Consider the following 24939-nt stretch of genomic DNA (forward strand, 5'->3'; position numbering starts at 1 on the left):
CAAGGGACCACCCAAAACCAACTACAGATGATAGAAACATAGAAACATAGAAAGATGACGGCAGAAAAGGGCCAAGGCCCATCAAGTCTGCCCACTCTATAGACCCTCCCCTTAAGATTAGCCAATGTTTTACCCTGACCCACGTAGGGATCCCACATGGGCGTCCCATTTATTCTTAAAATCTGGCACGCTGCTGGCCTCGATTACCTGTACTGGAAGCTTGTTCCATTGATTAATCACTCGCTCCGTGAAGAAATACTTCCTGGTGTCGCCGTGAAATTTTCCGCCCTTGAGTTTGAGCGGGTGCCCCCTTGTGGTTGAGGGGCCTCTGAGAAGGAAAATGTTATCTTCCACTTCTATACGTCCGGTGACGTATTTAAACGTCTCAATCATGTCTCCCCTCTCCCTGCGTTCCTTGAGAGTGTAGAGCTGCAAATTGTTTAGTCTTGCTTCGTACGAGAGACCTTTAAGCCCTGAGACCATTCTGGTGGCCATCCTTTGGACCGACTCGACCCTCTGCATGTCTTTGCGATAATGTGGCTTCCAGAATTGCACGCAGTATTCCAGATGAGGTCTCACCATGGTCCTGTATAATGGCATTATGACTGCAGGCTTTCTGCTGACGAAACTTCTACGGATGCAACCCAGCATCTGCCTTGCCCTTGAGGAAGCCTTCTCCACCTGATTGGCAGATTTCATGTCTGCGCTAATGATTACTCCTAAATCTCGTTCTGCTGAAGTCCTGGTCAAGATCTCCCCGTTCAAGGTATAAGTTCTGCACGGGTTTCTGCTACCCAGGTGCATGACCTTACACTTTCCAGCATTGAAGCCAAGCTGCCAGGTTGAGGACCAGCATTCCAATGTACGCAGGTCCTGCGCCATACTATCTTGTAGATTGCCCTCGCTTACCATATTACATAGTTTGGCGTCGTCGGCGAATAACGTTACTTTACCTTGAAGCCCTTGAGTCAGATCTCCTATGAATATGTTGAAGAGGAGCGGACCCAAGACCGAGCCCTGCGGCACCCCGCTGGTCACCTCCGATGTCTCAGAGAAAGTACCGTTAACCATCACCCTCTGAAGTCTGCCACTCAGCCAATCATTGACCCATGCTGTCAGAGTCTCTCCTAACCCCATCGATTTCATCTTGTTTAACAGTCTGCGGTGTGGGACGCTGTCAAAAGCTTTACTGAAGTCTAGGTACACTATGTCCAGTGAATCTCCTTCGTCCAGTCTTTTTGTTACCCAGTCAAAGAAGCTGATGAGGTTTGATTGGCAGGACCTACCCTTGGTGAATCCATGTTGATTGGGGTCCCGTAGATTCCCTTCGTCCAAGACCGTGTCCAATTGGCGTTTGATCAGTGTTTCCATGAGTTTGCATACTATCGATGTCAGACTCACCGGTCTGTAATTTGCAGCCTCTGTCCTGCAACCCTTTTTGTGTAGAGGAACGACGTTAGCTGTTTTCCAGTCCAAGGGGGACTGTCCCTGTACTCAGTGAGAGATTGAAGAGCACGGCTAACGGTTCTGCCAGGACATCACCTAACTCCCTGAGCACTCTGGGGTGCAGATTGTACGGTCCCATGGCTTTGTCCACCTTGAGTTTTGTTAGCTCAAAGTAAACCTCGCTGGGTGTGAATTTAAAATTCCGAAACGGGTCTTTTGTGTTTGACTGTGGCTTCAATTGAGGGCCGGACCCTGGCGCCTCGCAGGTGAAGACCGAACAGAAGTATTCATTTAGTAGTTCGGCCTTTTCGGGATCCGATTCTGCGTAATTCCCGTCCATTTTTTTCAGGCGTACTATCCCGTCTGTGTGTTTTTTCCTGTCACTGATATACCGGAAAAAGGATTTGTCCCCTTTCTTAATGTTGTTTGCTAGAGTTTCTTCCACTCGAAGTTTGGCCTCCCTGACTGCCGTTTTGACCTCTGTGGACTTGATCCTGTGTAGCAGTTGATCTTCGCTTTTCTCCGTGCGTTTGAAGGAAGCAAATGCGTTTTTCTTCTCCTTAACGAGACGTGAGATCTCTGCGGTGAACCACTGGGGTTTGTCTTTTCTTCGCCATTCGTGTGATGATTTTATGTAACGGCCGGTTGCCTCGTGTATGACAGATTTCAGGGATGACTACATATCCTCCACATTCCCTGTCTCAGTTTGGACCTGGAGCGCCTGATGGACGAAAACTCCCATGCGTGCAAAGTCTGTTCCTCGGAAGTTGAGTACCTTTGTTTTAGTGTTTGATCTATGGAAACCTTTCCTCAGGTGGAACCATACCATGTTATGATCGCTGGAGGCTAGCTTATCTCCCACGAAGACTTCTGAGACGCTTTCCCCATTGGTGAGTACTAGGTCAAGGATCGTTTGGGCCCTAGTGGGCTCCATTACCATTTGATTGAGGCGTGCTCCTCTTATGGAGGCTAATAGCCTCTTGCTGCCGCTGGTTGTTGCTGAAGGTGTGCTTCAGTCTACGTCCGGCATATTGAAGTCTCCCATAAGTACAACATCCCCCCGTAGAGCGATATTTTCTGTGTCTTCGATTAGTTCCGTGTCCTTGTCTTCCGGTTGTCTTGGAGGTCTATATACCACATCAAGATACAGGCATTTTTCTCTCCCTCTGGCCAGGTTCACCCAGAGGGATTCCCCGGTGTACTTAACATCCGTGATTCTGGTGGTTTTGATGCCTTCTTTAATGTATAGCGCTACCCCTCCGTCTAACCTGCCCTCTCTGTCTCGACGAAGTAAATTGTAACCCGGTATAGCCATATCCCACTCATGAGAGTCCGTAAACCAGGTCTCGGATATCGCCACCACATCTAGGTCGGCATTCACTATCTCGGTCTCCAATTGCAGAATTTTATTGCCTAAACTGTGTGCATTGACATACATGGCCCTCCATCCCTTGTGTTTGCTAGGGCTGTCATGCGTATTGTGGGTGCTTACCTTGGGCTCAGAAGGGCGGTTGTGTCTCGACTCCACCGGATGATTCCTTACTGCTCTGGAATGTGAGTGGATACCCTCCCCCAACTTACCTAGTTTAAAGCCCTGCGAAGTAGGCGGGCTAGACGGTGTCCAAGTACGTTTTTACCTCTTCTGGTCAGGTGAAGTCCGTCCGGTCCCTGCAGTCCCTGGAGTGCCTTTCCATGGTCCAGGAATCCAAAGTTCATCTCTATGCACCAGTTGCGAAGCCACTTGTTGGTACGTTGGATGCGTTCTTCCCTGGCTCTTCCTCTGTCTCTAACTGGGAGGATGGATGAGAAGACCACCTGTGCACCTGTTTGCTTCAGCTTCCTACCCAGGACTCTGAAGTCATCGGGTATGTTCTCTGAGGTGTTTCTTGCAGTGTCGTTTGTACCTACATGGATAAGAAGCATAGGGAAATGGTCATTAGGTTTTAGTAGTTTATCGAGACAGGTGGTGACGTCACGAATCCTGGCTCCAGGGAGACAGCAGACCTTCCTTGAATGCAAATCTGGTCTGCAAATTGGACCCTCGGTTCCTCGCAGCATGGAGTCCCCAATGACTACCACTCTGCGCTCCTTCCGGGGGTTCTGATCAGCGTGCTTTGGAGTCCAAGTTGTGCGCAGGGTATCTTCCCGAGCCTCTTCCGCTACCTCCTCGGTAGTAATGTCCTGCAATACGTGGTATCTGTTTTTCAGGCTTAGTTGTGGTGAGCTACCCTGTTTGGGACAAAAAGAAGAAAAGGGAAGTGAGAAAAGGGGGGGGGGTTTCTCCGTTTTCCCGTGGAGGAGATCACCAGCTGCCAGGGACCGGCATCCCCTATCATTTCTTGCACCCCGATCGTGGAATTTATAACTGGAGACTTGGGTGTCTCGAGGATGGATCTGTCGTGGGTCAGCTCTGCCAAATGGGAAACCTCCTTGATGGCTCCGTCGATGAAGGCCTCGTCCTCCCTGATGCTCCTTAAGCACTGCACCTCCTCCCTGAGGCTCCATAGTTCCTGTAGGATGTCCTTGTTCAGCTGCTCCATCTCCTCTGTCTGAGTAGAAACTGTAGCGTGGTTTGGGGGGGCGGTGTCGGTCTGCACAGCAACCTCTGCCCACCGTCCAGTGCCACCCTCCTCCTTCTGCACCATCCCCTGGATCCTGCCGGACGTTGGCGTGATGAACTGGATGGTAGTCTTGGTACTCCGCGTCCTCCCTGCCATATCCAAAGGTAGAGAGATTAGGTGTAAAATAGAAAAGTAATGAGAATAGGGAGTTCAGATAGATTCAGAAACTCTCTCTACCTTCTTCCAGAATAAAATTGACAGCATCCGTTCAAATCTTGACAAACCAATGGCCCCCACCAAGAGGACCAACACTGATCTCTACTTCCCACACACAGATCCCAGCCAGTATCCTTGACCACTTTGAGGAAGTCTCACCACACACTAGAAGTGTCACTGGACATACTATGCCTTACCACTTCTAACCACGACCCTTGCCAGACCACCCTGCTAAAATCAGTTAAGTCGATCCTACCCCTTATCAGTGCCTCACTGCACAAAGGAGAGGTACCAACTTCCTGGAAATCATCAATAATCAAACCAATACTAAAGAAACCAACCTTGGATCCATCAGTACCTAGCAGCTATAGACCAGTGTCCAACCTCCCCTTTCAAGTCCAAACTATTACACAGTCCTAAACCAAATAACCACATTCAAGGAAAACCAAGACATCCTGGCCACAAAACAATCGGTCTTCAGGAAACATCATAGCACCAAAACAGTCTTACTTGACATCGTAGACGACTGTTGGACCTACTTAGATATAAAGGCACAGATGTGCTGCTTGTCTTGTTAGACCTGAGCGCAACCTTCGACACACTGGATCACAAGATCTTACTATCTAGATCAGTGGTTGCCAACCCTATCCTGGAGGACCACCAGCCAGTCAGGTTTTTGGGATAGCCCTAATGAATTTGCATAAGAGAGATTTGCTTATCATGGAAGTGGCAGGCATGCAAATCTGTTCCATGCATATTCATTAGGGTTATCCTGAAAACCTGACTGGCTTGTGGTCCTCCAGGATAGGGTTGGGAACCACTGATCTAGACTAACAGAGATTGGGATTAGCAACACAGCACTATCCTGGTTTAAATCCTTTCTGACAAAGAGACAGTAGTGTCCTAGTCAACTCTTGCCTCTCGACACCAAAATCACCAAAATATGGCGTACTCCAAGGAGCACTATTATCCTCATGGCTTTTCAACCTTTACATCAAACCAGTCATTGAAATTGCCTCAAATCATGGAATCCACATCCATTCGTTCACCGATATCCAACTTTACATCCCACTAGGAACAACACAGAACTCCCAACTTGAAAAGCTAAGATCCTGCCTGGATGAAATCAAATCATGGATGACATCTCACAAACTCCAACTAAACACATCCAAAACTGAGCTATTATGGATTTGTAAGGAAACCAGTATGACCCCTTGACTCTCCCTCACCTGAGATAACACCATTCTCATACCCAAAGAGCAAGTATTCAGTCTAGGGATCATCCTAGATGCCAACCTCACATTTTCCACACAGATCTCCAAGGTGGTATTTTCATCCTTCTACCACCTACGCCAACTGAGACACATCCGGCGATACTTCTCAGACACAGACTTCACTCAACTGCTGTACGCCTTTGTACTATTTTGCCTGGACTACTGTAACAGCTTGTATGCTGGCCTTCCTATGAAAGAACTGCAATGACTACAAAGAGTCCAGAACACCACAGTCAGGCTATTGAAAAACCTTGGTCCTTTCAATCCCATTACCCCAGCACTGAATGAACTACACTGGCTGCCCGTAGGCAAACGGGCCGTCTTCAAACAACTGACTATCGCCTTTAAGCACTTCCACAAAATGGACCCCCCCCCCTCTATATTGCTGATAAACTCCCTTTCTGTCACCCAACCAGATTGCAACTAAAATGCCGACTATGTATCCCATCGGCTCATCAGCTTCAGCTAGAAACCGCTCAGAAGCGCTCCTTCTCCCACAGTGTGCCAAAACTATGGAACCAACTTTCCCTGGACATTCAAGTTATAGATAGCGTACTACTTTTCTGGAAATCGGTAAAAATGAGACTGTTCTCGAACAATCACATACCAGCCTTGAGACTTTAAAGACTTTAGCGACCTAAATCTGAAACCACTCACCTAAAATTAATTGCTGACAACAGCACACTATTCCATAAGGGCACCTTTTCCAATACCTCTCAAGGTCCCAAATCAATCTCTTGTCCCCATTTTAGATGAGAATGTACCGCTAAGACCCTTAATCCATAGCCCAAGAATAAGGTGAATAGACCAATCTAGTGCCCCCATTTATTTGTGATTATATCTATATGCCTTCAATGCACTATGAATGTACCCCTCTAACATATACTGCATCTAATGCCTACCATTAGTCTAACATCTCCAGTCAAATTGTAAAGGCACCTCTGTAACCCTAACAAATTCCTACAGTATGTTGTGAATGCACCCAAAGTCTGTGTCTCCAAAATATTGTAACTGCAACCCTGTAACCAGTATACAGTACTGTGAATCTACCCAAATCATGTACAGTATCTCCAAAATATTGTGAAGGTAACACTGTAACCCATTCTGGGCTCCTGGGGAGGACGGGTTATAAAATTTAAATAAATAAATAAATGAGCGGCATAAATGTCCAGACTACATTTTTCCCTGCACACCGGACATCACCTTGCAGATCACTGAGGAATTGGAATCTCCGGAAGGCTCCTTTAAGGAGTAGCCAAGACTATGTCCAAACTTTATACTATGGCTCAATAATTTCAGCAGCTGTTTTCTCAGCTAAAAGTGTGACAAAGCATACCTCAATCCCTAATGAGGAAGGTGTGATGTTAAAGGATGCCTAGGACCATAAGGTAGACGTGGTGCTTAGGAGGCAACTTTAAGTGCTAGTTTTGGGAATCAAAGCTGCAGCAGTAGCCTTGTTTGTGGCATGTGCCTGCCACACTAGATTGTAGCAAAATTCTGAGGCAGAGGAAAATGCATTCCCCCAACTAATGTTGGAGAGGGTGGATTATGTGGCAGAGCAAGGTATCGGCGTACACTGTTGCTGCCTGCAGGATGCTCTTGATCAGAAAATGGGAGGGCAATTCAGTTTCCAAAGCAACCTTAAACAGACTGCCTTTTAAAGAGCAAATGCTATTTGGAAAGGTATTGGATGACCTCATGGCCAGTGTGGTGGATCACCGTCCTAAGTCTTTGCCAGACAGCAGACCATGCTGATCCGCCAGGGGAAGCAGAGGCAATTTTCATTCCTCACAATGTTATCACCAGTACTACACAGGTCCCTCTGCTCAGAGATCTTATCAGGGATCTAGACAGAGATTTTCTAGCTCCAGACACTGGCAACCCTTGGGGTCTCGCATCAGCCCGGCCTCCAAGAAAATGCAATGATGCCAATGCAGCAGATGTGCTCCTTCACATTGGCAGGAGACTGTTGGTGTTCTGGAAGTCATGGGAGCAAATTTCTTTGGACCGCTGGGTTCTAGATCTTATTCGGGAGAGTCATAAGATTGAGTTCTATCACCCTCCCCCAGATCTGTATGTGGATTCTCTAGCTAGCCAGCCGGCAAAGGAGGCCAGAGTCCAAGCAATGATGCAAAGACTATTAGACATTCAAGCCATAGAACCAGTTCCCAACAAGAATTGGAATCTGACAGATACTCCATATACTTCATAGTGCCCAAGAAAGGCACTAAAGACTGGAGACCGATTCTGGATCTGAAATCTGTGAATGCGGTCCTGAAAGTATCACGCTTCCACACGGAGATGATCCATTCAGTAATTGCGGCGCTGGCACCAAGTAAATTCTTACCCTGCCTAGAACTGACAGAGGTATACCTTCCTATTTCTATCTTCCTGGCCCAGAGGAGATACCTGAGGTTCCATGTCCTTTAAAGGCATTGCCAGATTGCGGTTTTACCCTTTAGGTTAACACCTTCACCAAGGTGATGGTTGTGGTTGCAGCTCACCTTCTCAGGTTGGGAATTCAGGTATACCCTTACTTGGATGATTGGCTGGTCAGAGCCCCTTCAAAAGTGGAGGGAGAGGAGGCGGTGTGGCAAGTTGTAGATCTCCTTCAGGATTTGGGCTGGATAGTCAACTTCAAGATGAGTCTTCTAGAGCTGACCCAATACTTGGAGTGTTTGGGCATCTGTTTTGACACAGCGAAGGGCTGCATCTTTCTTCGTGAGCCACGCAAACAGAAGCTCAGGAAGTAGATTGCAGATTTCTTAGTGATGCAAAGCCCACTGCCTGGCATTATCTTCAGGTCCTGGGCTTGATGGCAGCCACTCTGGAAGTGGTTTCCTGAGTGAGAGAGCACTTACATCCCCTATAGAAGTTCCTCCTCTCCAGGTGGTTCCCCCAGCATCATTCCCTCTAGATGCAGCTTCCTTGGTCTGTGGAAGAAGGAACAAGTTGCACAGGTGGCTCCTAGAAGACTTCTTATCGAGGGGCGTCCCACTCTGAATCCCATGTGTGATCCTAATAACCGATGCCAGCCTGTCAGGCTGGGAGACCCATTGCGGTGGGTATCCAGTACAGGGCCAATGGTCTCCTCCATCTGAGAAAGTGATCCATAAATCATCTGGAACTGAGAGCCGATCGGCTAACCTTAAGGTCCTTGGAGAAAGATCTGGAAGGAAAGGTAGCGTGTTTTAGACAATGCCACTGTGGTAGCATATATGAATAGACTAGGAGGCACCAAGAGTGTCCCATTACATCTAGATGCTCAGATGATGTTCAGGTGGGCTGAAACACACCTTCAGATGCTCTCTGCAGCCCATATAGCTGAGTGGAAAATGTGCAGGCCAACTTTCTCAGCAGGCACACGTTAGACCCGAGAGAGTGGTCACTGTCTCGAAGAGCATTCCATCTCATTGTGCAACGCCGGGGAAGTCTAGCAATGGACTTGATGGCTTCAACCAAGAACATGAAGGTGATTCGCTTCTACAGCTGAAGAGATGAACCAGGAAGCATAGGGTTGGATATGTTGGTTCAGTGTTGGCTGGAATTCAGATTCAAATTTATTTATTACCCCTCTGTACCTTGACAGTTCAGAACGGTTTACAGCAAAAGGATCTGCCAGATGCAGATGAATTACATATCAGATTACATTAATTGCATGGCTGAAGTTCTTAAACAGATTTGTCAAAACAAATACAATTCTGAATTATATTATTTGTATGGCTGAGATTTCTTAAAATAAATTTATCATACAGATAAGATTTCACAGATTTCTTCTACATTTGGTATGGTAGTGAGTTCACAAATAGACCACTTAAGGTGTTGCTCCACGTACTGGCCTGGTAAGATAGTTTTGTCCAGAAACCTTTTTAGAATACACACTTTTAGAGTAGGGAAAGAGAACAGAGAGATTTTCTGCCTGGGTCGTAGAGTTCGTAGAGAGTATGAAGTGATTAATTAGATAAGTGAAGACAAGTTGCTTTATGTGTTTCCGCCATGGTCCGTGGTGGACCGGGTCATTCGCAGAATTGTGACCCACCCAGGACTTGTGATCCTAGTAGCCCCAGATTGGCCTCACGGCCATGGTATGCAGATCTAGTTCAGCTTCAGCGGGACAGATGCATCAAGCTACTGGTTCATATAGGGCTACTCAGTCGGGGTCTAATTCATACAGAGAACCCATACCACTTTGATCTTATGGCATGGTTAATAGGGAGAGGATATTCGGAGGTAGTCATTTTTACTCTCCTTCAAGCTAAAAATCCTTTGATTATTGCAGCCTATGCTAAGGACTGAAAGGCCTTTCAAGGCTCCAATTCCAGTGTTTCTTGACTTTCTGCATGCCAGACTAGAGGGAGGCTTAGCAATGGCATCTCTCAAGGTACAGGTGGCAGGTCTCTCATGCTTTCAAGCCTGAGTGGGAAAGGTTTTACCCAGATGTGACCAGATTTTTGAAAGGGGTGCTCAGATTGTGGCCTCCGTTATGCCAGTCTTTTCCAATGTGGAATCTTAAAATCGTCTTGAAGGGACTTTGTAAGCCTCCATATGAGCCCGCTCAAGAGACGTCCCTTCTGGATCTCATGGTGAAGACCATGTTCCTGGTGACATATGTCTGAGCAAGAAGGGTCTTGGAATTGAAGGTGCTCTTGTGCATAAAACCATATCTCAGGATCACACAGGTAGGAATTGTCCTACATATGGTACCTTTCTTTCTACCAAAAGTTGTGTTGGCCTTTAATGTCAACCAAGCGGTCTATCTACTCACATTTTCAGTTTACGGGTTTGGCCAGGCAGAATAAAATATTGCAGTGACTGAATGTACAGAGAGTTTTGCGTCAAATGGACCAATGACTTTCATCTTTCTGACCATCTTTTTGTTCTAACCAGTCAATCAAGACGAGGCAGACCAGCTTCTAAGGCATCTATTACTAGATGGATTTGTATGGCAATCTTGTCAACATACATTGCGTATGGCAAACAGCCATTTATTTCTCTAAAAGCTTGACTAGAAGCATGGCAGCCTCCTGGGCGGAGACCAGGGCAGTACTGCCCAAAGAAATGTAGAGCAGCTACTTGGTCTACTTTCCATACTTTTACCAAATTTTACAGAGTGAATGTGGCAACTAGGGAGGACGCTGCTTTTGCGGACAAGCTCATCTGTCCCACCTTAGGCGTCTGCCACTGCTTTGGTATAGACTCTTATGTTTATGTAACAGAATGGAAGATTAGTTTCTTACCTAGATAATCTTTCTGTTAATACACACAGGAGTCTATAAAGCCTTCCCTTTTAGTTTCAATGTGTCTGCTTTCTGACTCATATAATCCATAGTCCAGAACTGGAGGTTTTCTCCTGTGCTACAAGTGCATGTAATCATATATGACTAATAAAGCAATATGTTTATTGAGTTCCTGAGCTCCATATTTATTTGTGTTAGTTGCATACAACAGTTGGTATACCTATAACTTTGATGGAGCAATGGATGACTGACTTCAAGCTCAAACTTGACACCAAAACACCACTATGCATCAATAAACTTAGTTACCCTATTCAGTCTACCATGAAGATATTGGGTGTAACTCTGGATCAATGCCTAACCATGAAAGACCAGGTAGACTCCTTAATCGGAAAGGGTTTTTTCACTCTCCGGAAACTTAGATCCATCAAATCATATTTTGATACGCCAGCATTCAGAATCCTTGTACAATCCCTCGTACTAAGTCAACTTGATTACTGTAACTTCGCCTATTTAGCAATTTCCCAAAAGAATATGCGACGTTTACAATTAATGCAAAATGCAGTGGTCAGACTGATCTTTGGACTGAAGAAATTTGATCACGTGACACCTTACTACCGGCAGTTGCACTGGCTACCGATGGAAGCACGCATAAAATTTAAGTTCGCTTGCCTCTGCTTCAAAGTACTATACGGACTAGCCCCTAAATACATAACTGACCTTTTCTCCTTCTCAGCCAACAAACACAAGAGAAGCTCATGCTCAAACACCATGAACAACTTCTCTCATATCAGACAGCATTATGGGGTAAAGATCTAGAAAAATTGCATTCGCCCACTACTTATGAGGTATTTAGGAAGCGCCTAAAAACATATCTGTTCCTGAAATATCTAGACAGCTGACCCGTACATCTTTTTCTCCTCAATACGGTTATTTTGACCTATTAACCACTTTCTTTCACCTCTTTTAAGTTAAATCAACTTGTAATGGCTTTTAATCTTTTGTAAACCGCATAGAATTTCACGTTACTGCGGTATGTAAACTTATTATTATTATCTTATTAGTTCATGCTAACTACTGTTCTTTTTCATGAGTTACAGAGCAGAACAAAAATGTACTATTGTTTCGGGGAAGTTTCCCGTACTCCTCCTCCTGCTTTCCTCTGCTATAGTGGATATTGATTGTTTTGGTACAAACTGAAAAGGGCACTATATTCCATTGGGGAAGGAGGAGGAACTGAAAGATGTGATGGACATCCTTCTGCAACAGTTCATGACCAGAGGATATTCACCTAGAGTATAGACTCCTATGTGTATTAACGGAAAGAAGATTATCTAGGGAAGAACCTAATCTTCCATTATCTTGACCATACTGAACCGCTTAATTTTCTTCTTGATTTGTGTTCCTTATAGTTGTTGAGAAGCTCAGGGAAATGATGGAAGAAATTGAAATTGCAATAAGCACATTCAAAGAAGAACAGCGACTGGTGTAAGCTTCTTTGTTCCTTTTAAAATAAAATAAAAAAAATCTTTATAATTTGTACATGAAAATCTTCAGAATCAGTACAAATTAGATTGCCCAATATATATAAAGGCCAAAGTATTTCAGACGTTTTGAAAGATGCACAGGAAGTGAAAGATAGCAAAGAAAAGGCAATTAAGGATAGAATGAATGGAAAAGATTCTGAATGCTAATTATTGATAGTGCCTGCCAAGTTGCATTCGGGAAGATGTGATCTTGTAGCCTCCTCCTGCTGAACACACACTTTCTTGCATGTCTATGGGAATAAGAGATACCAATTAAGTGTGACATGATGCAGACTGCCAATGAAAAAAAGATAAATGTCCTAGCATGGTGCAGTATGGGCTGCCAGGGGAAGAGATCTGTGTGATATCAGCCCAGCAGGGCAAGAAAATATAGCAATATAGAGGTAATGAAGGGAAGAAAAAAATGGTGGTGCAACCTGATGTGGCAAGGTAATGTGTTGCCACTCTGCAGTCCAGGGTGTTGTAGAGAAAGACAGGTGCCAGTTCAGGACATTTTAATCAACCTTGAGAAGGAGAACAAGTTTGCATGGTGCGTCCTTCTGCTGCACCTTCCTACTTCCTGTACAGCTGCTGGAGAAGGACCTATATGTCCAACCAGGTTGCCTACACATTAACATAGAAATTGAAGCTGTGGAGTGTGCAGTTGGTAAAAAAAAAGAGGATGGATAGAATCAAGGAGGCTAGGGAAAGGAAGTGAAAAAAAAACCAAGCAAATTAAACTTAGACACATATAGTAAGAAAAGTGAGTAAATTATTAAAAATGGAATTTCCTTCATCCTTAAAAACTGTTGCTAGTGTATTCACATTGGTCTAGCAGACATATCATATCCCTCTTTTTTTATAATAATAATAATAATAATTTTATTCTTATATACCGCCATACCTTTCGAGTTCTAGGCGGTTCACAACAATTACATTAGGATTCGCATTGACATGCCGATTTACAACAATTTATTAGATTAATAACACAATTTAGACGAACTTGGCTGATGAAGAAGGGAGTGGGTAGAAGAGAGGGAAGAAAGCGTTTAGGAAGGTGGGGGAGGGTCGAACTTGGGGCAGGTAATGCTGGAAGGGGGCGGTTACGGGTCTTGTTTGTTGAATAGGTAAGTTTTGAGTATTTTTCTGAAGCCGAGGTAAGTGGGGGCCTCGAGTATCATTTGGGCAAGCCATGGGTTCATCTTGGTTGCTAGGAAGGCAAAAGTTTTGTCTAGGAATCTTTTTAGATGACAAAGTTTTAGCGAGGGGTAGGCGAACAGTTGAATTCTGCGGGATTTCTTGTTGTTGCAGTAAAGGTTAAAGAGGGGGTTGATGTATCTTGGCGAGAGGCCATTTACCGATTTGTAGCAGTAGCATGCAAATTTGAAAAGTACTCTGGATTCGAAAGGCAGCCAGTGGAGTTGGTGATAGAAAGGGGTGATATGTTCCCATTTCTTTAGGCCATAGATAAGACGAACGGCGGTGTTTTGGATCAGTTTTAGTCTCCTGGTAGTTTTCTTTGTGGAGTTCAGGTAGATAATATTACAATAGTCTAGAATGCTGAGAATGGCAGATTGCACTAGCAGGCTGAAAGCGGTGTTGTTGAAATATTTTTTTATGGTGCGTAGTTTCCAGAGTACCGAGAAACATTTTCTGACGATGATGTCGGTGTGAGTTTCTAAGGATAAATTTTTATCCAGCGTGACTCCTAGAATTTTTACGGTGTTTTCGAGGGGGAAAGTCCTTCCTTTCAGTTGAATTGTGGTGTCCTTGATTTTGTCGTTGGGGCTGGCGAGGAAGAATTTTGTTTTGTCGGAGTTTAGTTTCAACCTGAATGCTAGCATCCATAGTTCAATCTGGTTGAGGATGTTTGTAATGTAATCAAGTATTTCTGGTGAGAAACAGGTAAAAGGGATGAGTATTGTGATGTCGTCTGCATAGATGAAAAATTTGAGCTTGAGGGTAAGTAGGAGGTTGCCTAGGGAGGCCAGGTAGATATTGAACAGAGTGGGGGATAGGGGGGAACCCTGCGCAGCATGCGCCCTGTGCTTGAGCCAAGAATACCTGTTGGAAATACCCTCCTTCAGTGACATCAAATAAAAAAGCAAGAATGTTCTCTGTGATGGCTCTAAGGTGGTAGAACTCCCTTCCGAAGGAATTAAAACTAGAAAAGAGCACCAGAAAGTTCAAGAAAGGGATAAAGACCATCCTCTTCACAGACTACTGTAACTAATAAAGCAACATAGAGGAGATAGCTGGCTAGTCCCCATTAGGACACAACATAGAACACGATATAGATATTATGTAGGATTCAGTATGAACATAGTACATGATACTAGTATTATATGTGTATATACGTAGGATGATTGATTGTGATATAAATGTGTCTATTGAAAACCATCTCAAAAAACACTAATTCTGTATTATAACACCTTTACAGAAGCTTATGTATTGTAGCACCATTACAGAAGCTCATGTAAACCACTCTGAATTTACTCCCCAGTCATTAGTAGCAATATAGAAGCTTTCAATAAACATAAATTTGATCATCAGCAGATTGTGGAACAAAAGAACAAACTCACAGGAGGCCTGATATATATCATGGGTCCAGCATGCAAAGAGCTTGAGCTACCGAAGCATTTTGGCTCCTCTCTTCTCCTATTGAGCTCTTCCTGTTTAGACAAGATAGCCCAAGGTACCTGTGCCATCGTTCAATAGAGTCCTGCAGAGGAAAAAAGCTATACAACACCCTCAGGAAAACAAATTCCAAAGCTTAAAAAAAATGCTTCTGGTTTTACATGGGCAGCCTACTAGTTTCAAGGCATGTCCTGTTTACTTGTTCATCCCACTCATAATTTTATAGACTTCTGTTATATTCCTTCTCAGCCAACATTTCTCCAAGCTGAAGAACCCTGAACTATTTTGCCTTTCTTTATAGGGAAGCCATTTTGTCCATTTAGTATTTTTGGTTGTCCTTCTCTGATCTGTTTCTAATTTAAGAACTTGTGTTTATCCATTGATTGTAGTTATGAAGAACTTATGAAAGAAGAGAAGACAGTGATGAATGAACTAACTGCTTTGGAAAAAAGAATAGAGACATGGATGCTGGATAATTCAGCTGCAGAGAGAGGTTATAAATTACCCGCAGGCAAGGCTGTTATGGACAATGAAATGGTGAGCCATTTACCAAAAGAGGTACTGGACTTTGAAAGGTTCCTCCAGCAAACAGGGGGGCGTCAAGGAGGCTGGGATGATTATGACCATCAGAATTTCCTTAAAGTATTGACAAAGCAGAAAGGAAAGCTGGTATGCGTAAAAGAGGCCTTGGAGTATCTTCCTGGCAGAACACAGGAAGACATCCAACGACATGAGAAATGGTATCAAGAATTCTTGTTTCTAGAGGAGAAAAAGAAAGAGGTAAGCGTTCAAAGAATCAGAATCTAAAATTTACCCCTAGATTCTATATATGCCACTCAGAGTTTCATAAGCCCAATTTTCATGCACAATTTAATTGAGTAGTGCTCCAATAATTGGGTGCTATCAATTATTGGCACTAATTAGAAACAATTTGGATTTATGCATACACCTTGCTAGGCGCTATTTTATTCTATTCAAATTCACAGGCTTTTTATTTCTATTTATATTACTTAAAATTGATTCTTATTTAAACTACTCATGCTGGTTCAATCTGTGTAGATATAAATACTGTGCTCAGATCTGCTAAACCCCAGTGCTTAAATGAAAATAAGCAGGGGCCGCTGGTCCGGGACCATCATTGCCACAGTCAAGTCCAAGATTAGCCTTCGTCCTAACAATACCACCACCAGATAAGAGAATCTGTACTTACCTTTAGATGAGGTAGTTTATTCAGTCTGGCGTGCTGCTGCTTAGTGAAAGTGAATATAAAATCAGTGTAAAACACCCAATTTAACTACTGTGCACACCCGAAGGTGGCCATGAACCCGGTCCCTCGACTCAAGTTTCGCATGCTTGCGTCTTCAGGTGGGAATACTCTATTGAGAACAAGGGCTGCTGCCTCGGGCCGTAACAGGAAACTAGGCGCTATTCTATAAAGATGTATGAATAATTCTCATAGCGTGCATCTGAAAACGAGACATGGCTCTGGGAGAGTCATGGGCAGGTTGGGCCATTTGCTAAAGATTCACACACATTATAGAATTCAAGGGTCAGCGCCTAATTTACAGTTCCTGTGGTATGTGCTATTGTGTAAATGGTGCCTGACTCAGAGCACCATTAATAGTGCATTTTGGGGGGGACTCATATGCTGATTATAGTCCTTAAGGTATTCATTGATGGCTACTGTATATACGTGAATATAAACTGAGAGTTTGGGGCCAAAAAATGGCCCAAAAATGGGGGTGTCGGTTTATATTCAGGTCAGTGCTGACCCGCCCCCCCCCTCTCAAACCTGTTGCAGGCCTCCGATGGGCCTGCTGTGAGACCTGGTGGTCCAGTGGTGGGCGGGACAGGAGGGATCCCTCCCGCCTCCTGTCCCAGCCGATTCTAATAATTTTTACCTCCCTTCCGCCTCCCCCGTATACCGTTAGTATTCCTGGTGGTCCAGCCGGTAAACCAGGGCAGGAGCAACTTTCTTTCACTCCTGCCCTTGCAGAGCCGCTAGCTGATTGGCTGCCCTGATACAAGCATTAATTAATAGAGCTCTGCTAGGTTTTTAAATATTTACATAGAATCGTATGCATTCCCCAGGACTTGGCACCTTCATGGATTCCCCATGTTTAGACATACCATCATTTCTTCTGTACTTTAAGCTCGTCTTCCCATTTTCCAATTAAGAGACTTGATGTGATTTATAAAAAGGTCAAGCTTTTTTCTGAGGCCTTATCAGGGAATGTTTATCCATTCTAGTCTTATTTAAGTTATTTCTTATACTGTATTACTGTACATTTATGGGAAAAACATTAGAGAGGGGTTTGAGAGAAGGGAAAACTAGGGAAAACAAAATGTATACATACTTTTTCTTTTCTTTTCCTCTGTAGTCTATTCAAACATGGAAGCTAAAGAAGATACAAGAGAGAGAGAAACTATTAATGGAACATGGAAAATCCAAGGAAGTTTTGGAGTCAGAGCGTCTAGCACGGTTAGAGGCCCAAAGGGAGAAGCTAGAGGAAGAGAGAAAGAGACAGCAGGAAAAATTGGAAACATGGAGGCAGCAGAAGGAGTTGGAAACTGCTGAGAAACAAGCAGCCCAAAAAAAAGAAGAGGAGGAGAGGGAGTGGAGGCAGAAACAAGAGCGCCAACGGCAACTGGAAGTGAAGCTTTTGGTAGAGGAATATACGCGGCAGAGGAAAACCCAGGAGGAGTTTATGAGGCTGGAAAACCAAATACTGGAAGAAGCAGAAAGGGAAGAGAGGAAGATAAGCGCAGCAGCTGGAATCTGCAAGTTTCAGCAGAGGGTGAGTAGTAGTGGTAGGTCTTCCACCGTAGTTTCACATTTTTATAAATGTATTCTTTTGCATTTGGATTTGACTACCTGCTTCTCCAAACTTCATGTTCAAAGTGAATTATAGTCAGATATCCTGTAGATATATCATTGCCTCCAGAGGACTTGCAGTCTGAACATCTAAATGTACTACTGCTGTGTGTTAACATGATTTAATGCAAACCCTATTTTTAGTAGGTCCTATTTATTGAGCACAAAAACTCACATCAATGCATGCTGGTAATTCCAGACCTTAGTTCTGTACTGGAGGGAAAATGACTTTTTGAAGGAGCTTCATTGGGAGAAACAGAATCTGAACTCTAATTTCCTTGGTTCTTAGCTTGCTCCACTGACCACTAGGCAGCTGTTCCACTCAGTTGGCAGTAGCTTAATTTGTGTATTATCTTGTTGAAAGGTGAGAGATGTTGCGCAAATGGGAATGGGAGTTCTGATGGCTATTCTTAGTTTAATGTTTTGTAAACCGCATAGTACTTAAAGGTAATGCGGTCTAGAAATAGATTTTATGTTACGTTGTTTCAGCTGTCAACAGAACATTCTAATGGTTGGTTTATGTATGAATTGGGATTTATTTAACTGCCTTTATGAAGAGATTGTAAAGTTAGACTATGGCATATGCTAGTGATAACAATTATTACACATTATTTGACCAACTACAATATTGAATAGGACAGTAACTTGGTATTTATCCCCAAGTTCTTTATACGGTGCCTAAAATTGGGCATGTTCCTGAACTATGCAAGTAATTGGATGCTGACAACCAATTACTGATGTTAATTGGCACCAATTTAGGATTGTGCATGTGTCTGGCTATTTTATAATGGAGGGGCACAATCAAAAGAAACATCTAAGTCCCATTTGGACGTAGGGCGCTAGTCGCCCAAAGTCGGCAGCACCAAAATGTCCCTTCTCGAAAAATACGTCCAAATTTTTTTTTCTTCGAAAATCGTTTATCTATACGTCCAGGCGTTTCATCATTCAGACCGCCAGTACCATACCATATTCTCTTCAAAGTATTCGCCTAAGTCTCAAATGCCCAGAACAAGACCTTTTGGATATGGGAGGGGCCAGCAATGTGATGGAATGGCCACCCAGATAAAGCAAGAGATCAGTGGGGCACCTTAAAGGGCACCGTTGTAAACTTCACAAAAAGGGTGCCACATAAACATCTCACAGAACTCTCTTATAGGTCATGGTGAGTGCCCCCCCAAAAAAAAACACACCACCAAAACCTACTATACCCACCTGTCTACAACCCCAATAGCCCTTATGGCTGCAGGTGGCACCTAAGAACATAAGAATAGCCTTACTGCATCAGACCATTGGTCCATCAAGCCCAGTATCCCGTTCTCACAGTGGCCAATCCAGGTCACTAGTACCTGGCCAAAACCCAAGAAGTAGCAATATTCCATGCTACCGATACAGGGCAAGCAATGGTTTCCCCCATGTCTTTTTCAATAACAGACTATGGAATTTTCCTCCAGGAACTTGTCCAAACCTTTCTTAAAACCAGCTATGCTATCCGTTCTTACCACATCCTCTGGCAACGTGTTCCAGAGCTTAACTATTCTGAGTGAAAAAAATTTTCCTCCTATTGGTTTTAAAAGTATTTCCCTGTAACTTCATCAAGTGTTTCCTAGTCTTTGTAATTTTTGATGGAGTGAAAAATCGATCCACTTGTACCTATTATACTCCACTCAAGATTTTGTAGACTTCAATCATATCTCCCCTCAGCTGCCTCTTTTCCAAGCTGAAGAGCCCTAACTGTTTTAGTCTTTCCTCATACAAGAGGAGTTTCAGCCCCTTTACCATCTTGGTCGCTCTTCTTTGAATCTTTTCTAGTACCACTATATCTTTCTTGAGATAAGGAGACCAGAATAGAACGCAATACTCCAAATGAGGTCGCACCATGGCGCGACACAGGGGCATTATAACATTCTTAGTCTTGTTAACCATCCCTTTTTTAATAATTCCTAGCATCCTGTTTGCTGTTTGCTTTTTTGGCCGCCGCCACACATAGGGTGGAAGGTTTCATCACATTGTCTACAAAGATACCCAGATCCTTTTCTTGGGCAGTACAGTAGGGTTTGGGTGGACTCACATTTTTCACCATGAATTCAGTGGTTACATTACATTACATTACATTAGGGATTTCTATTCCGCCTGTGCCTTGCGGTTCTAGCCGGATTACAATATAGAAGATATCTGGGCATTTCCAGTAGAATTACATTACAGGATAAGAGTAAGTTACAGGAACCGTAAAGAATTATGATACTTCAATTTCACGGAAGATAATACATATCACCATAGATAATACATATCACAGAAGATAATACATATCACAGAAGATAATACATATCACAGAAGATAATATATATCACCATAGATAATACATATCACAGAAGATAATACATATCACAGAAGATAATACATATCAACTGAAACAAGTTAAGTTAGGTGGGGTGTAAAAGAGTTACAGTAATTCTAGATCACAAACAAAGAGATACTATAGGTGGGTGTTTCCAAAGGCGTTGATTGGGAACTCCTTGGATGGTGGTTAGAGTGATGGGAGATATTTTTTGAACAGTAGTGTTTTTATTTCTTTACGGAACTCTTTTATGTCTGTTGTTTTGGTCAGTAGTTTTGAGATGTCAGAGTCAATTTTAGCTGCCTGTGTCCCCAGAAGGTTGTCGTAAAGTTTCTTATGACGAGTACCGTTGAGAGGTGGGTAGGTGAAAAGGTTCTGTGTTCTCCTTCTTCTGGGTGAGAGGTAGTAGTGAAAACGGTTGTTTAGGAGCTGGGTGCCGTGCCGTGGGTTACTTTGAAAAGGAGACAGTAGAGTTTGAATTGTGTTCGTGCTTTTATTGGTAGCCAGTGAGATTCTAAGTATGCATTGGTAATGTGGTCGTGTTTGTTGAGTGAGTATATGAGTCTGAGGGCTGTGTTCTGGATGGTCTGTAGTTTTTTTATTGTGTTGGTAGGGCAAGGTAAGTAGAGGCTGTTGCAGTAGTCTACGATACTTAGCACAAGGGATTGGACAATGATCCTGAATTGGTCTTTATTAAAGAATTTTCTGATTTTTCTTAGATTTCGCATTGTGAGGAATGCTTTTTGGGTGATTTTATGGATTTGTGTTTGCATTGTGCAGCATCTGTCTAAATGTATACCTAGGATTTTGAGGGAGCTCTGTATTGGGTACTTGATTGAGTTTGCTTCCAGTTCTGTTAGGGATGGTTTTTTGTCCTTCTCTAGTAGTAGGAGTTAAGTTTTGTCTGGGTTCAGCTTCAGCTTATGATTTGTCATCCATTTTTCTACTGTTTCCAATGTGGTTTTCAGGCATCCTGTGGAGATTGGGTTATGGATGTCGAATGGAAGGATGATGGTTATGTCGTCCGCATAGCTGAAAGAAGTAATGTTTAGGGCATCCAGGGTGGTGCCTAGGGAAGCTATGAATAGGTTGAAAAGTGTGGGAGAGAGGGGAGAACCTTGTGGCACTCCGCATAGGTTGGACCATGGTTCAGATAGAGTGTCTTTTGACTTGACTCTATATGTTCTTGTTTTAAGGAAGCCTTGGAACCAGTTGTGAACTTTACCTGAGATTCCTATTGCGTCTAGTGTCTGGAGAAGTATGGAGTGGTCCACTAGATCGAAAGCAGCTGAGAGATCAAATTGGATGATTAGCAGTCTGTTTCCTTGGCTGAGGTGTCTTCGAGCTATGTCTAGTAAAGATACCAGAAGAGTTTCTGTACTGTGGTTGGTTCTGAATCCGGATTGGGATGGATGTAGGATGTTGTGGGCTTCTAGGTACATGGAAAGTTGTTGTGCTACTAGCCCTTCTATTATTTTGACGTATGTTGGGATAGAAGCGATTGGTCTGTAATTTGATGGGTTATTTATTAGGCCTTTGGGGTCTTTCAGTATAGGCGTAATTATGATTTCACCAAGGTCTAGTGGGAACTGGCCTTACCTGAGTGTGGTTTGCAGCCACAGCGTGTAACTAGCTTTGAAATTGGTGGAAGCTGTTGCTAGTAGGTATGGTGGGCAGTTGTTCAGATCACATGAGGATTTGCAATATTTTTTGTAGAGCCTGTCCAGTTCAGACCACTGGGTTGTAGGGAAGTTGGTCCAGGACCTGTCTGCTGATATGGCTTCATCTGTTGTAGGTTTTATTAGAATCTCGTCTATGTTGTTTTGTGAGTTATTGAATGTTGTTCTGATTGTGATGATTTTATTTTTGAAGTGATCTGCTAATTGAGAGGCTGTAGGTGTTAGGTTTCCCTGGGTGGCTAGACATTGTTTGGTGTCGGTAAGATTTCTTACTAGGTTGAAAAGTTTTTTTGTGTCTGGTTTGTCGGTGCCTTGAGGTTGGAGTAATAGTCTTTTCGTTTTTCCTTCAGTTTGATTTTGTATAGCTTGATTTGGGTTTTCCATTCTGTTTTGGTATTATCTTGTTTCTGTTTTTTCCATGCCCTTTCTAGTTGTCTGCATTTCCTTTTTTGTTGTAGGAGTTCAGTGTCAAACCATTTGTCTGATTGTCTACATATTTTATTTTTTGCTTTTAGTGGTGCTAGTTTGTTCAAGGTCGATTCGCTGAGAGATCGCCAGGTGTTTATGAATTCTCTAGGGTTGCTGGAATCTATTGCTGGGTCCACTGTGCTCCAGAATGTGTTGGGGTCTATTTTCTGTCTGATCATAAAGCTTGTTTTGGGAGGAGTGGGTTTATTTTTGTTATGCTCCCAGTTGATGGTGAAGTTGTATTTGTAGTGGTCTGACCATAGGGTGGGTTGCCAGGCACCGTTGGTGATTTGGATAGTTTGTGTGTTGAGATTTGGGGATGAGTATGCTGCAATATCGAGTTGATGACCTTTTTCGTGTGTTGGTTCAGGATCGAGAATCTGGTACGATAGGGTATTGAGGTAAGATAGAATATCTACTACTTGTTTGGAGGTGTGGTCTTCTAGGTGGAGGTTTAAATCACCAAGGATCAGGTTATTTGTAGAGGAAAGAGAGTTCTGGAGGATGAACTCTTCTAGTTCTTGTTTAGTGGTGTTCCATTTTCCTGGGGTGATGTAGCATAGAAGGCAGTTTAGATTACCTGTGGAATGCTTGGCTAGGACTTTGATGTTGAAGTTGTTTTTTACTATGATTGCTAGCCCTCCTCCTCTTCTATTAGCTCGGCATACTAATTCAATTTTGTATCCGTTAGGACAAATTTCAATAATGTGAGGGTCTGTGTCAGATGTGAGCCAGGTTTCAGTAAGGAAGAGGCATCCTAGATCATCTTTGATCAGACAGTCTTTGATTAGTTCTGTTTTTGGACTTACCGATCGTATATTTAAGTATGAACATGCTATTGATGTGATTTTTATGAGAGGGATAGGGGTGGGAGCTATATTTGATAGTATTTTTTGTGATGTCTGAGGTCTTTGTGAGTTTGTCTTGGCTTTTGTTGTATGTCTTTTTCCCCAGATTGTGGGTATGCTTACTTGGTTGGGTGATGAACAGAGGATCAAGGTTCTAGGGCAGGGGTGTCAAAGTCCCTCCTCGAGGGCCGGAATCCAGTCGGGTTTTCTGGATTTCCCCAATGAATATGCATTGAAAGCAGTGCATGCAAATAGATCTCATGCAGATTCATTGGGGAAATCCTGAAAACCCGACTGGATTCTGGCCCTCGAGGACCGACTTTGACACCTGTGTTCTAGGGGTTTGGAGTTTCCTGGTTTGTAGATAGGATTTGTGTGGTACTGTTATGATTGGGATTGGCTGTGTGTGGTATCCTGCTATTTTCCATTTGTCTGTGAAGAGGGATAGCAGTAGTAGAGCAAGGATGAGTTTGGGTGTGCTTGTATCCATTGTGTGAGTGGTAGATAGTGGTTGTTATGGGATTAGCTGGTACTTTAGAGGGCCTCGGTATTTAGGCTGGTCAGTATGTTGTTAGAGTGGCTTATGGGCCTGGGTCCTCCTCTCTATGATTCACTACCCCCCCCCCAAGACTACTTACAGGTAAGCCATCTCTGTGCAGCTCTACTAGGTGCAGCTCTTATGCCAGGTGCTGATGTTCTTGAGGCATGTATGTACGTTTTTATTCCAATTTTTAAGGCGTTGGGGGGAACTGTGATCACGGGGAGCATGTGAGGATCTGTACTTTGTGTTTGCAATAGTTATCTGGTCACTTTGGATAACTTCTGGGCACTTAGACCTGTTTTTAGATCGTGTTAAGTCATAACGTATAAGTTCCGTCTAGGCAGTCTCATCAAACTTTCGATTATCCCTACAGTATGACTAAATCTAGGTCGGCCAGCATCCTGCCCTCATCCAACCCTAACTACTCCTTCAAAAATGCCTCTTTCAGCTTTGGGCACACAGCGGGATTCAGAGGCCTAAAGTCTCTGGATACGTCTAAAAACTCGTTTCGATTATTGGCACTTGGACAACCTGTCTTTTAGGTCGTCCAAGTGCTGACTTTTACGGGTTTTTAGACATATTTTTCTTTGATTAGGAGCCCCAAAGCGCAAAAGCCAAAATGGGATGCGGTCATGGGCGTTCCAAAAAGTTGCATGCAGTTTTTATAGAATAATGAGTCATCGTACCCATTTTAGGCTCTAGGATTTACACCAGTTTTCAGCAAGCATGAGACTTAGCACCGATATTTTCCGGCTCTCATATTTGAGTGCCATTTATAGATTCACACCCCCCCACCTTAATGTTAAAATAAGTTCTAATAGAGACTGCATAAGGTTTGCAAATAGTCACCATTTCTGAATAACATCTTCATCAACAACAATAATTTGTTATTCTATAGTGCTACCAGATACACACAGCACTGTACATTGGAGACAGTCCCTGCTCAAAAGAGCTTGCAGTCTAATTATGACGACGCATAGGACAAAAAGGAGTGATCATATAGGGAATTTGAGGGAGGACTGATGAGGCAGAATCACGTAGGACAAAAAAGGGAGTCTGAACTTAGTACTCAAGTAGGGAATTGGAGGGGGCTGAAAAGGTGGTAGGGTACTATAGAAGGGTACTGACAGGAGGACTTGTCTGACAAACGGAGTTCCCGGGGGTATAGGGAATAATACGAGAGGAGAGATACTGAAGAGCTGCAGAGTGAGTACACTTGAGTGTCAGTGAGAGGAGTTTGAATTGTATGCAGAGACAGACAGGGAGCAAGTGGCAAATTCCTGTTCATTCCCAACCTGT

At 43.5% G+C, this 24939-nt stretch overlaps 1 protein-coding gene across 3 annotated transcripts in view; it reads left to right on the forward strand.

Annotated features, from left to right (window-relative positions):
• The window catches only part of CCDC112 (coiled-coil domain containing 112), a 65360-nt gene that overhangs the window by 32224 nt on the left and 8197 nt on the right, over positions 1 to 24939 (forward strand). For all 3 annotated transcript variants that reach the window (XM_033929079.1, XM_033929078.1, XM_033929077.1), the window contains exons 5-7: positions 12144 to 12219; positions 15284 to 15674; positions 17276 to 17692. In XM_033929079.1, coding sequence (XP_033784970.1) covers positions 12144 to 12219; positions 15284 to 15674; positions 17276 to 17692 — 884 coding nt within the window. The remainder of the gene's footprint in view (positions 1 to 12143; positions 12220 to 15283; positions 15675 to 17275; positions 17693 to 24939) is intronic.

The sequence above is a fragment of the Geotrypetes seraphini genome, chromosome 1 (assembly GCF_902459505.1).
Source record: "Geotrypetes seraphini chromosome 1, aGeoSer1.1, whole genome shotgun sequence".
NCBI classification, from domain to species: domain Eukaryota; kingdom Metazoa; phylum Chordata; class Amphibia; order Gymnophiona; family Dermophiidae; genus Geotrypetes; species Geotrypetes seraphini.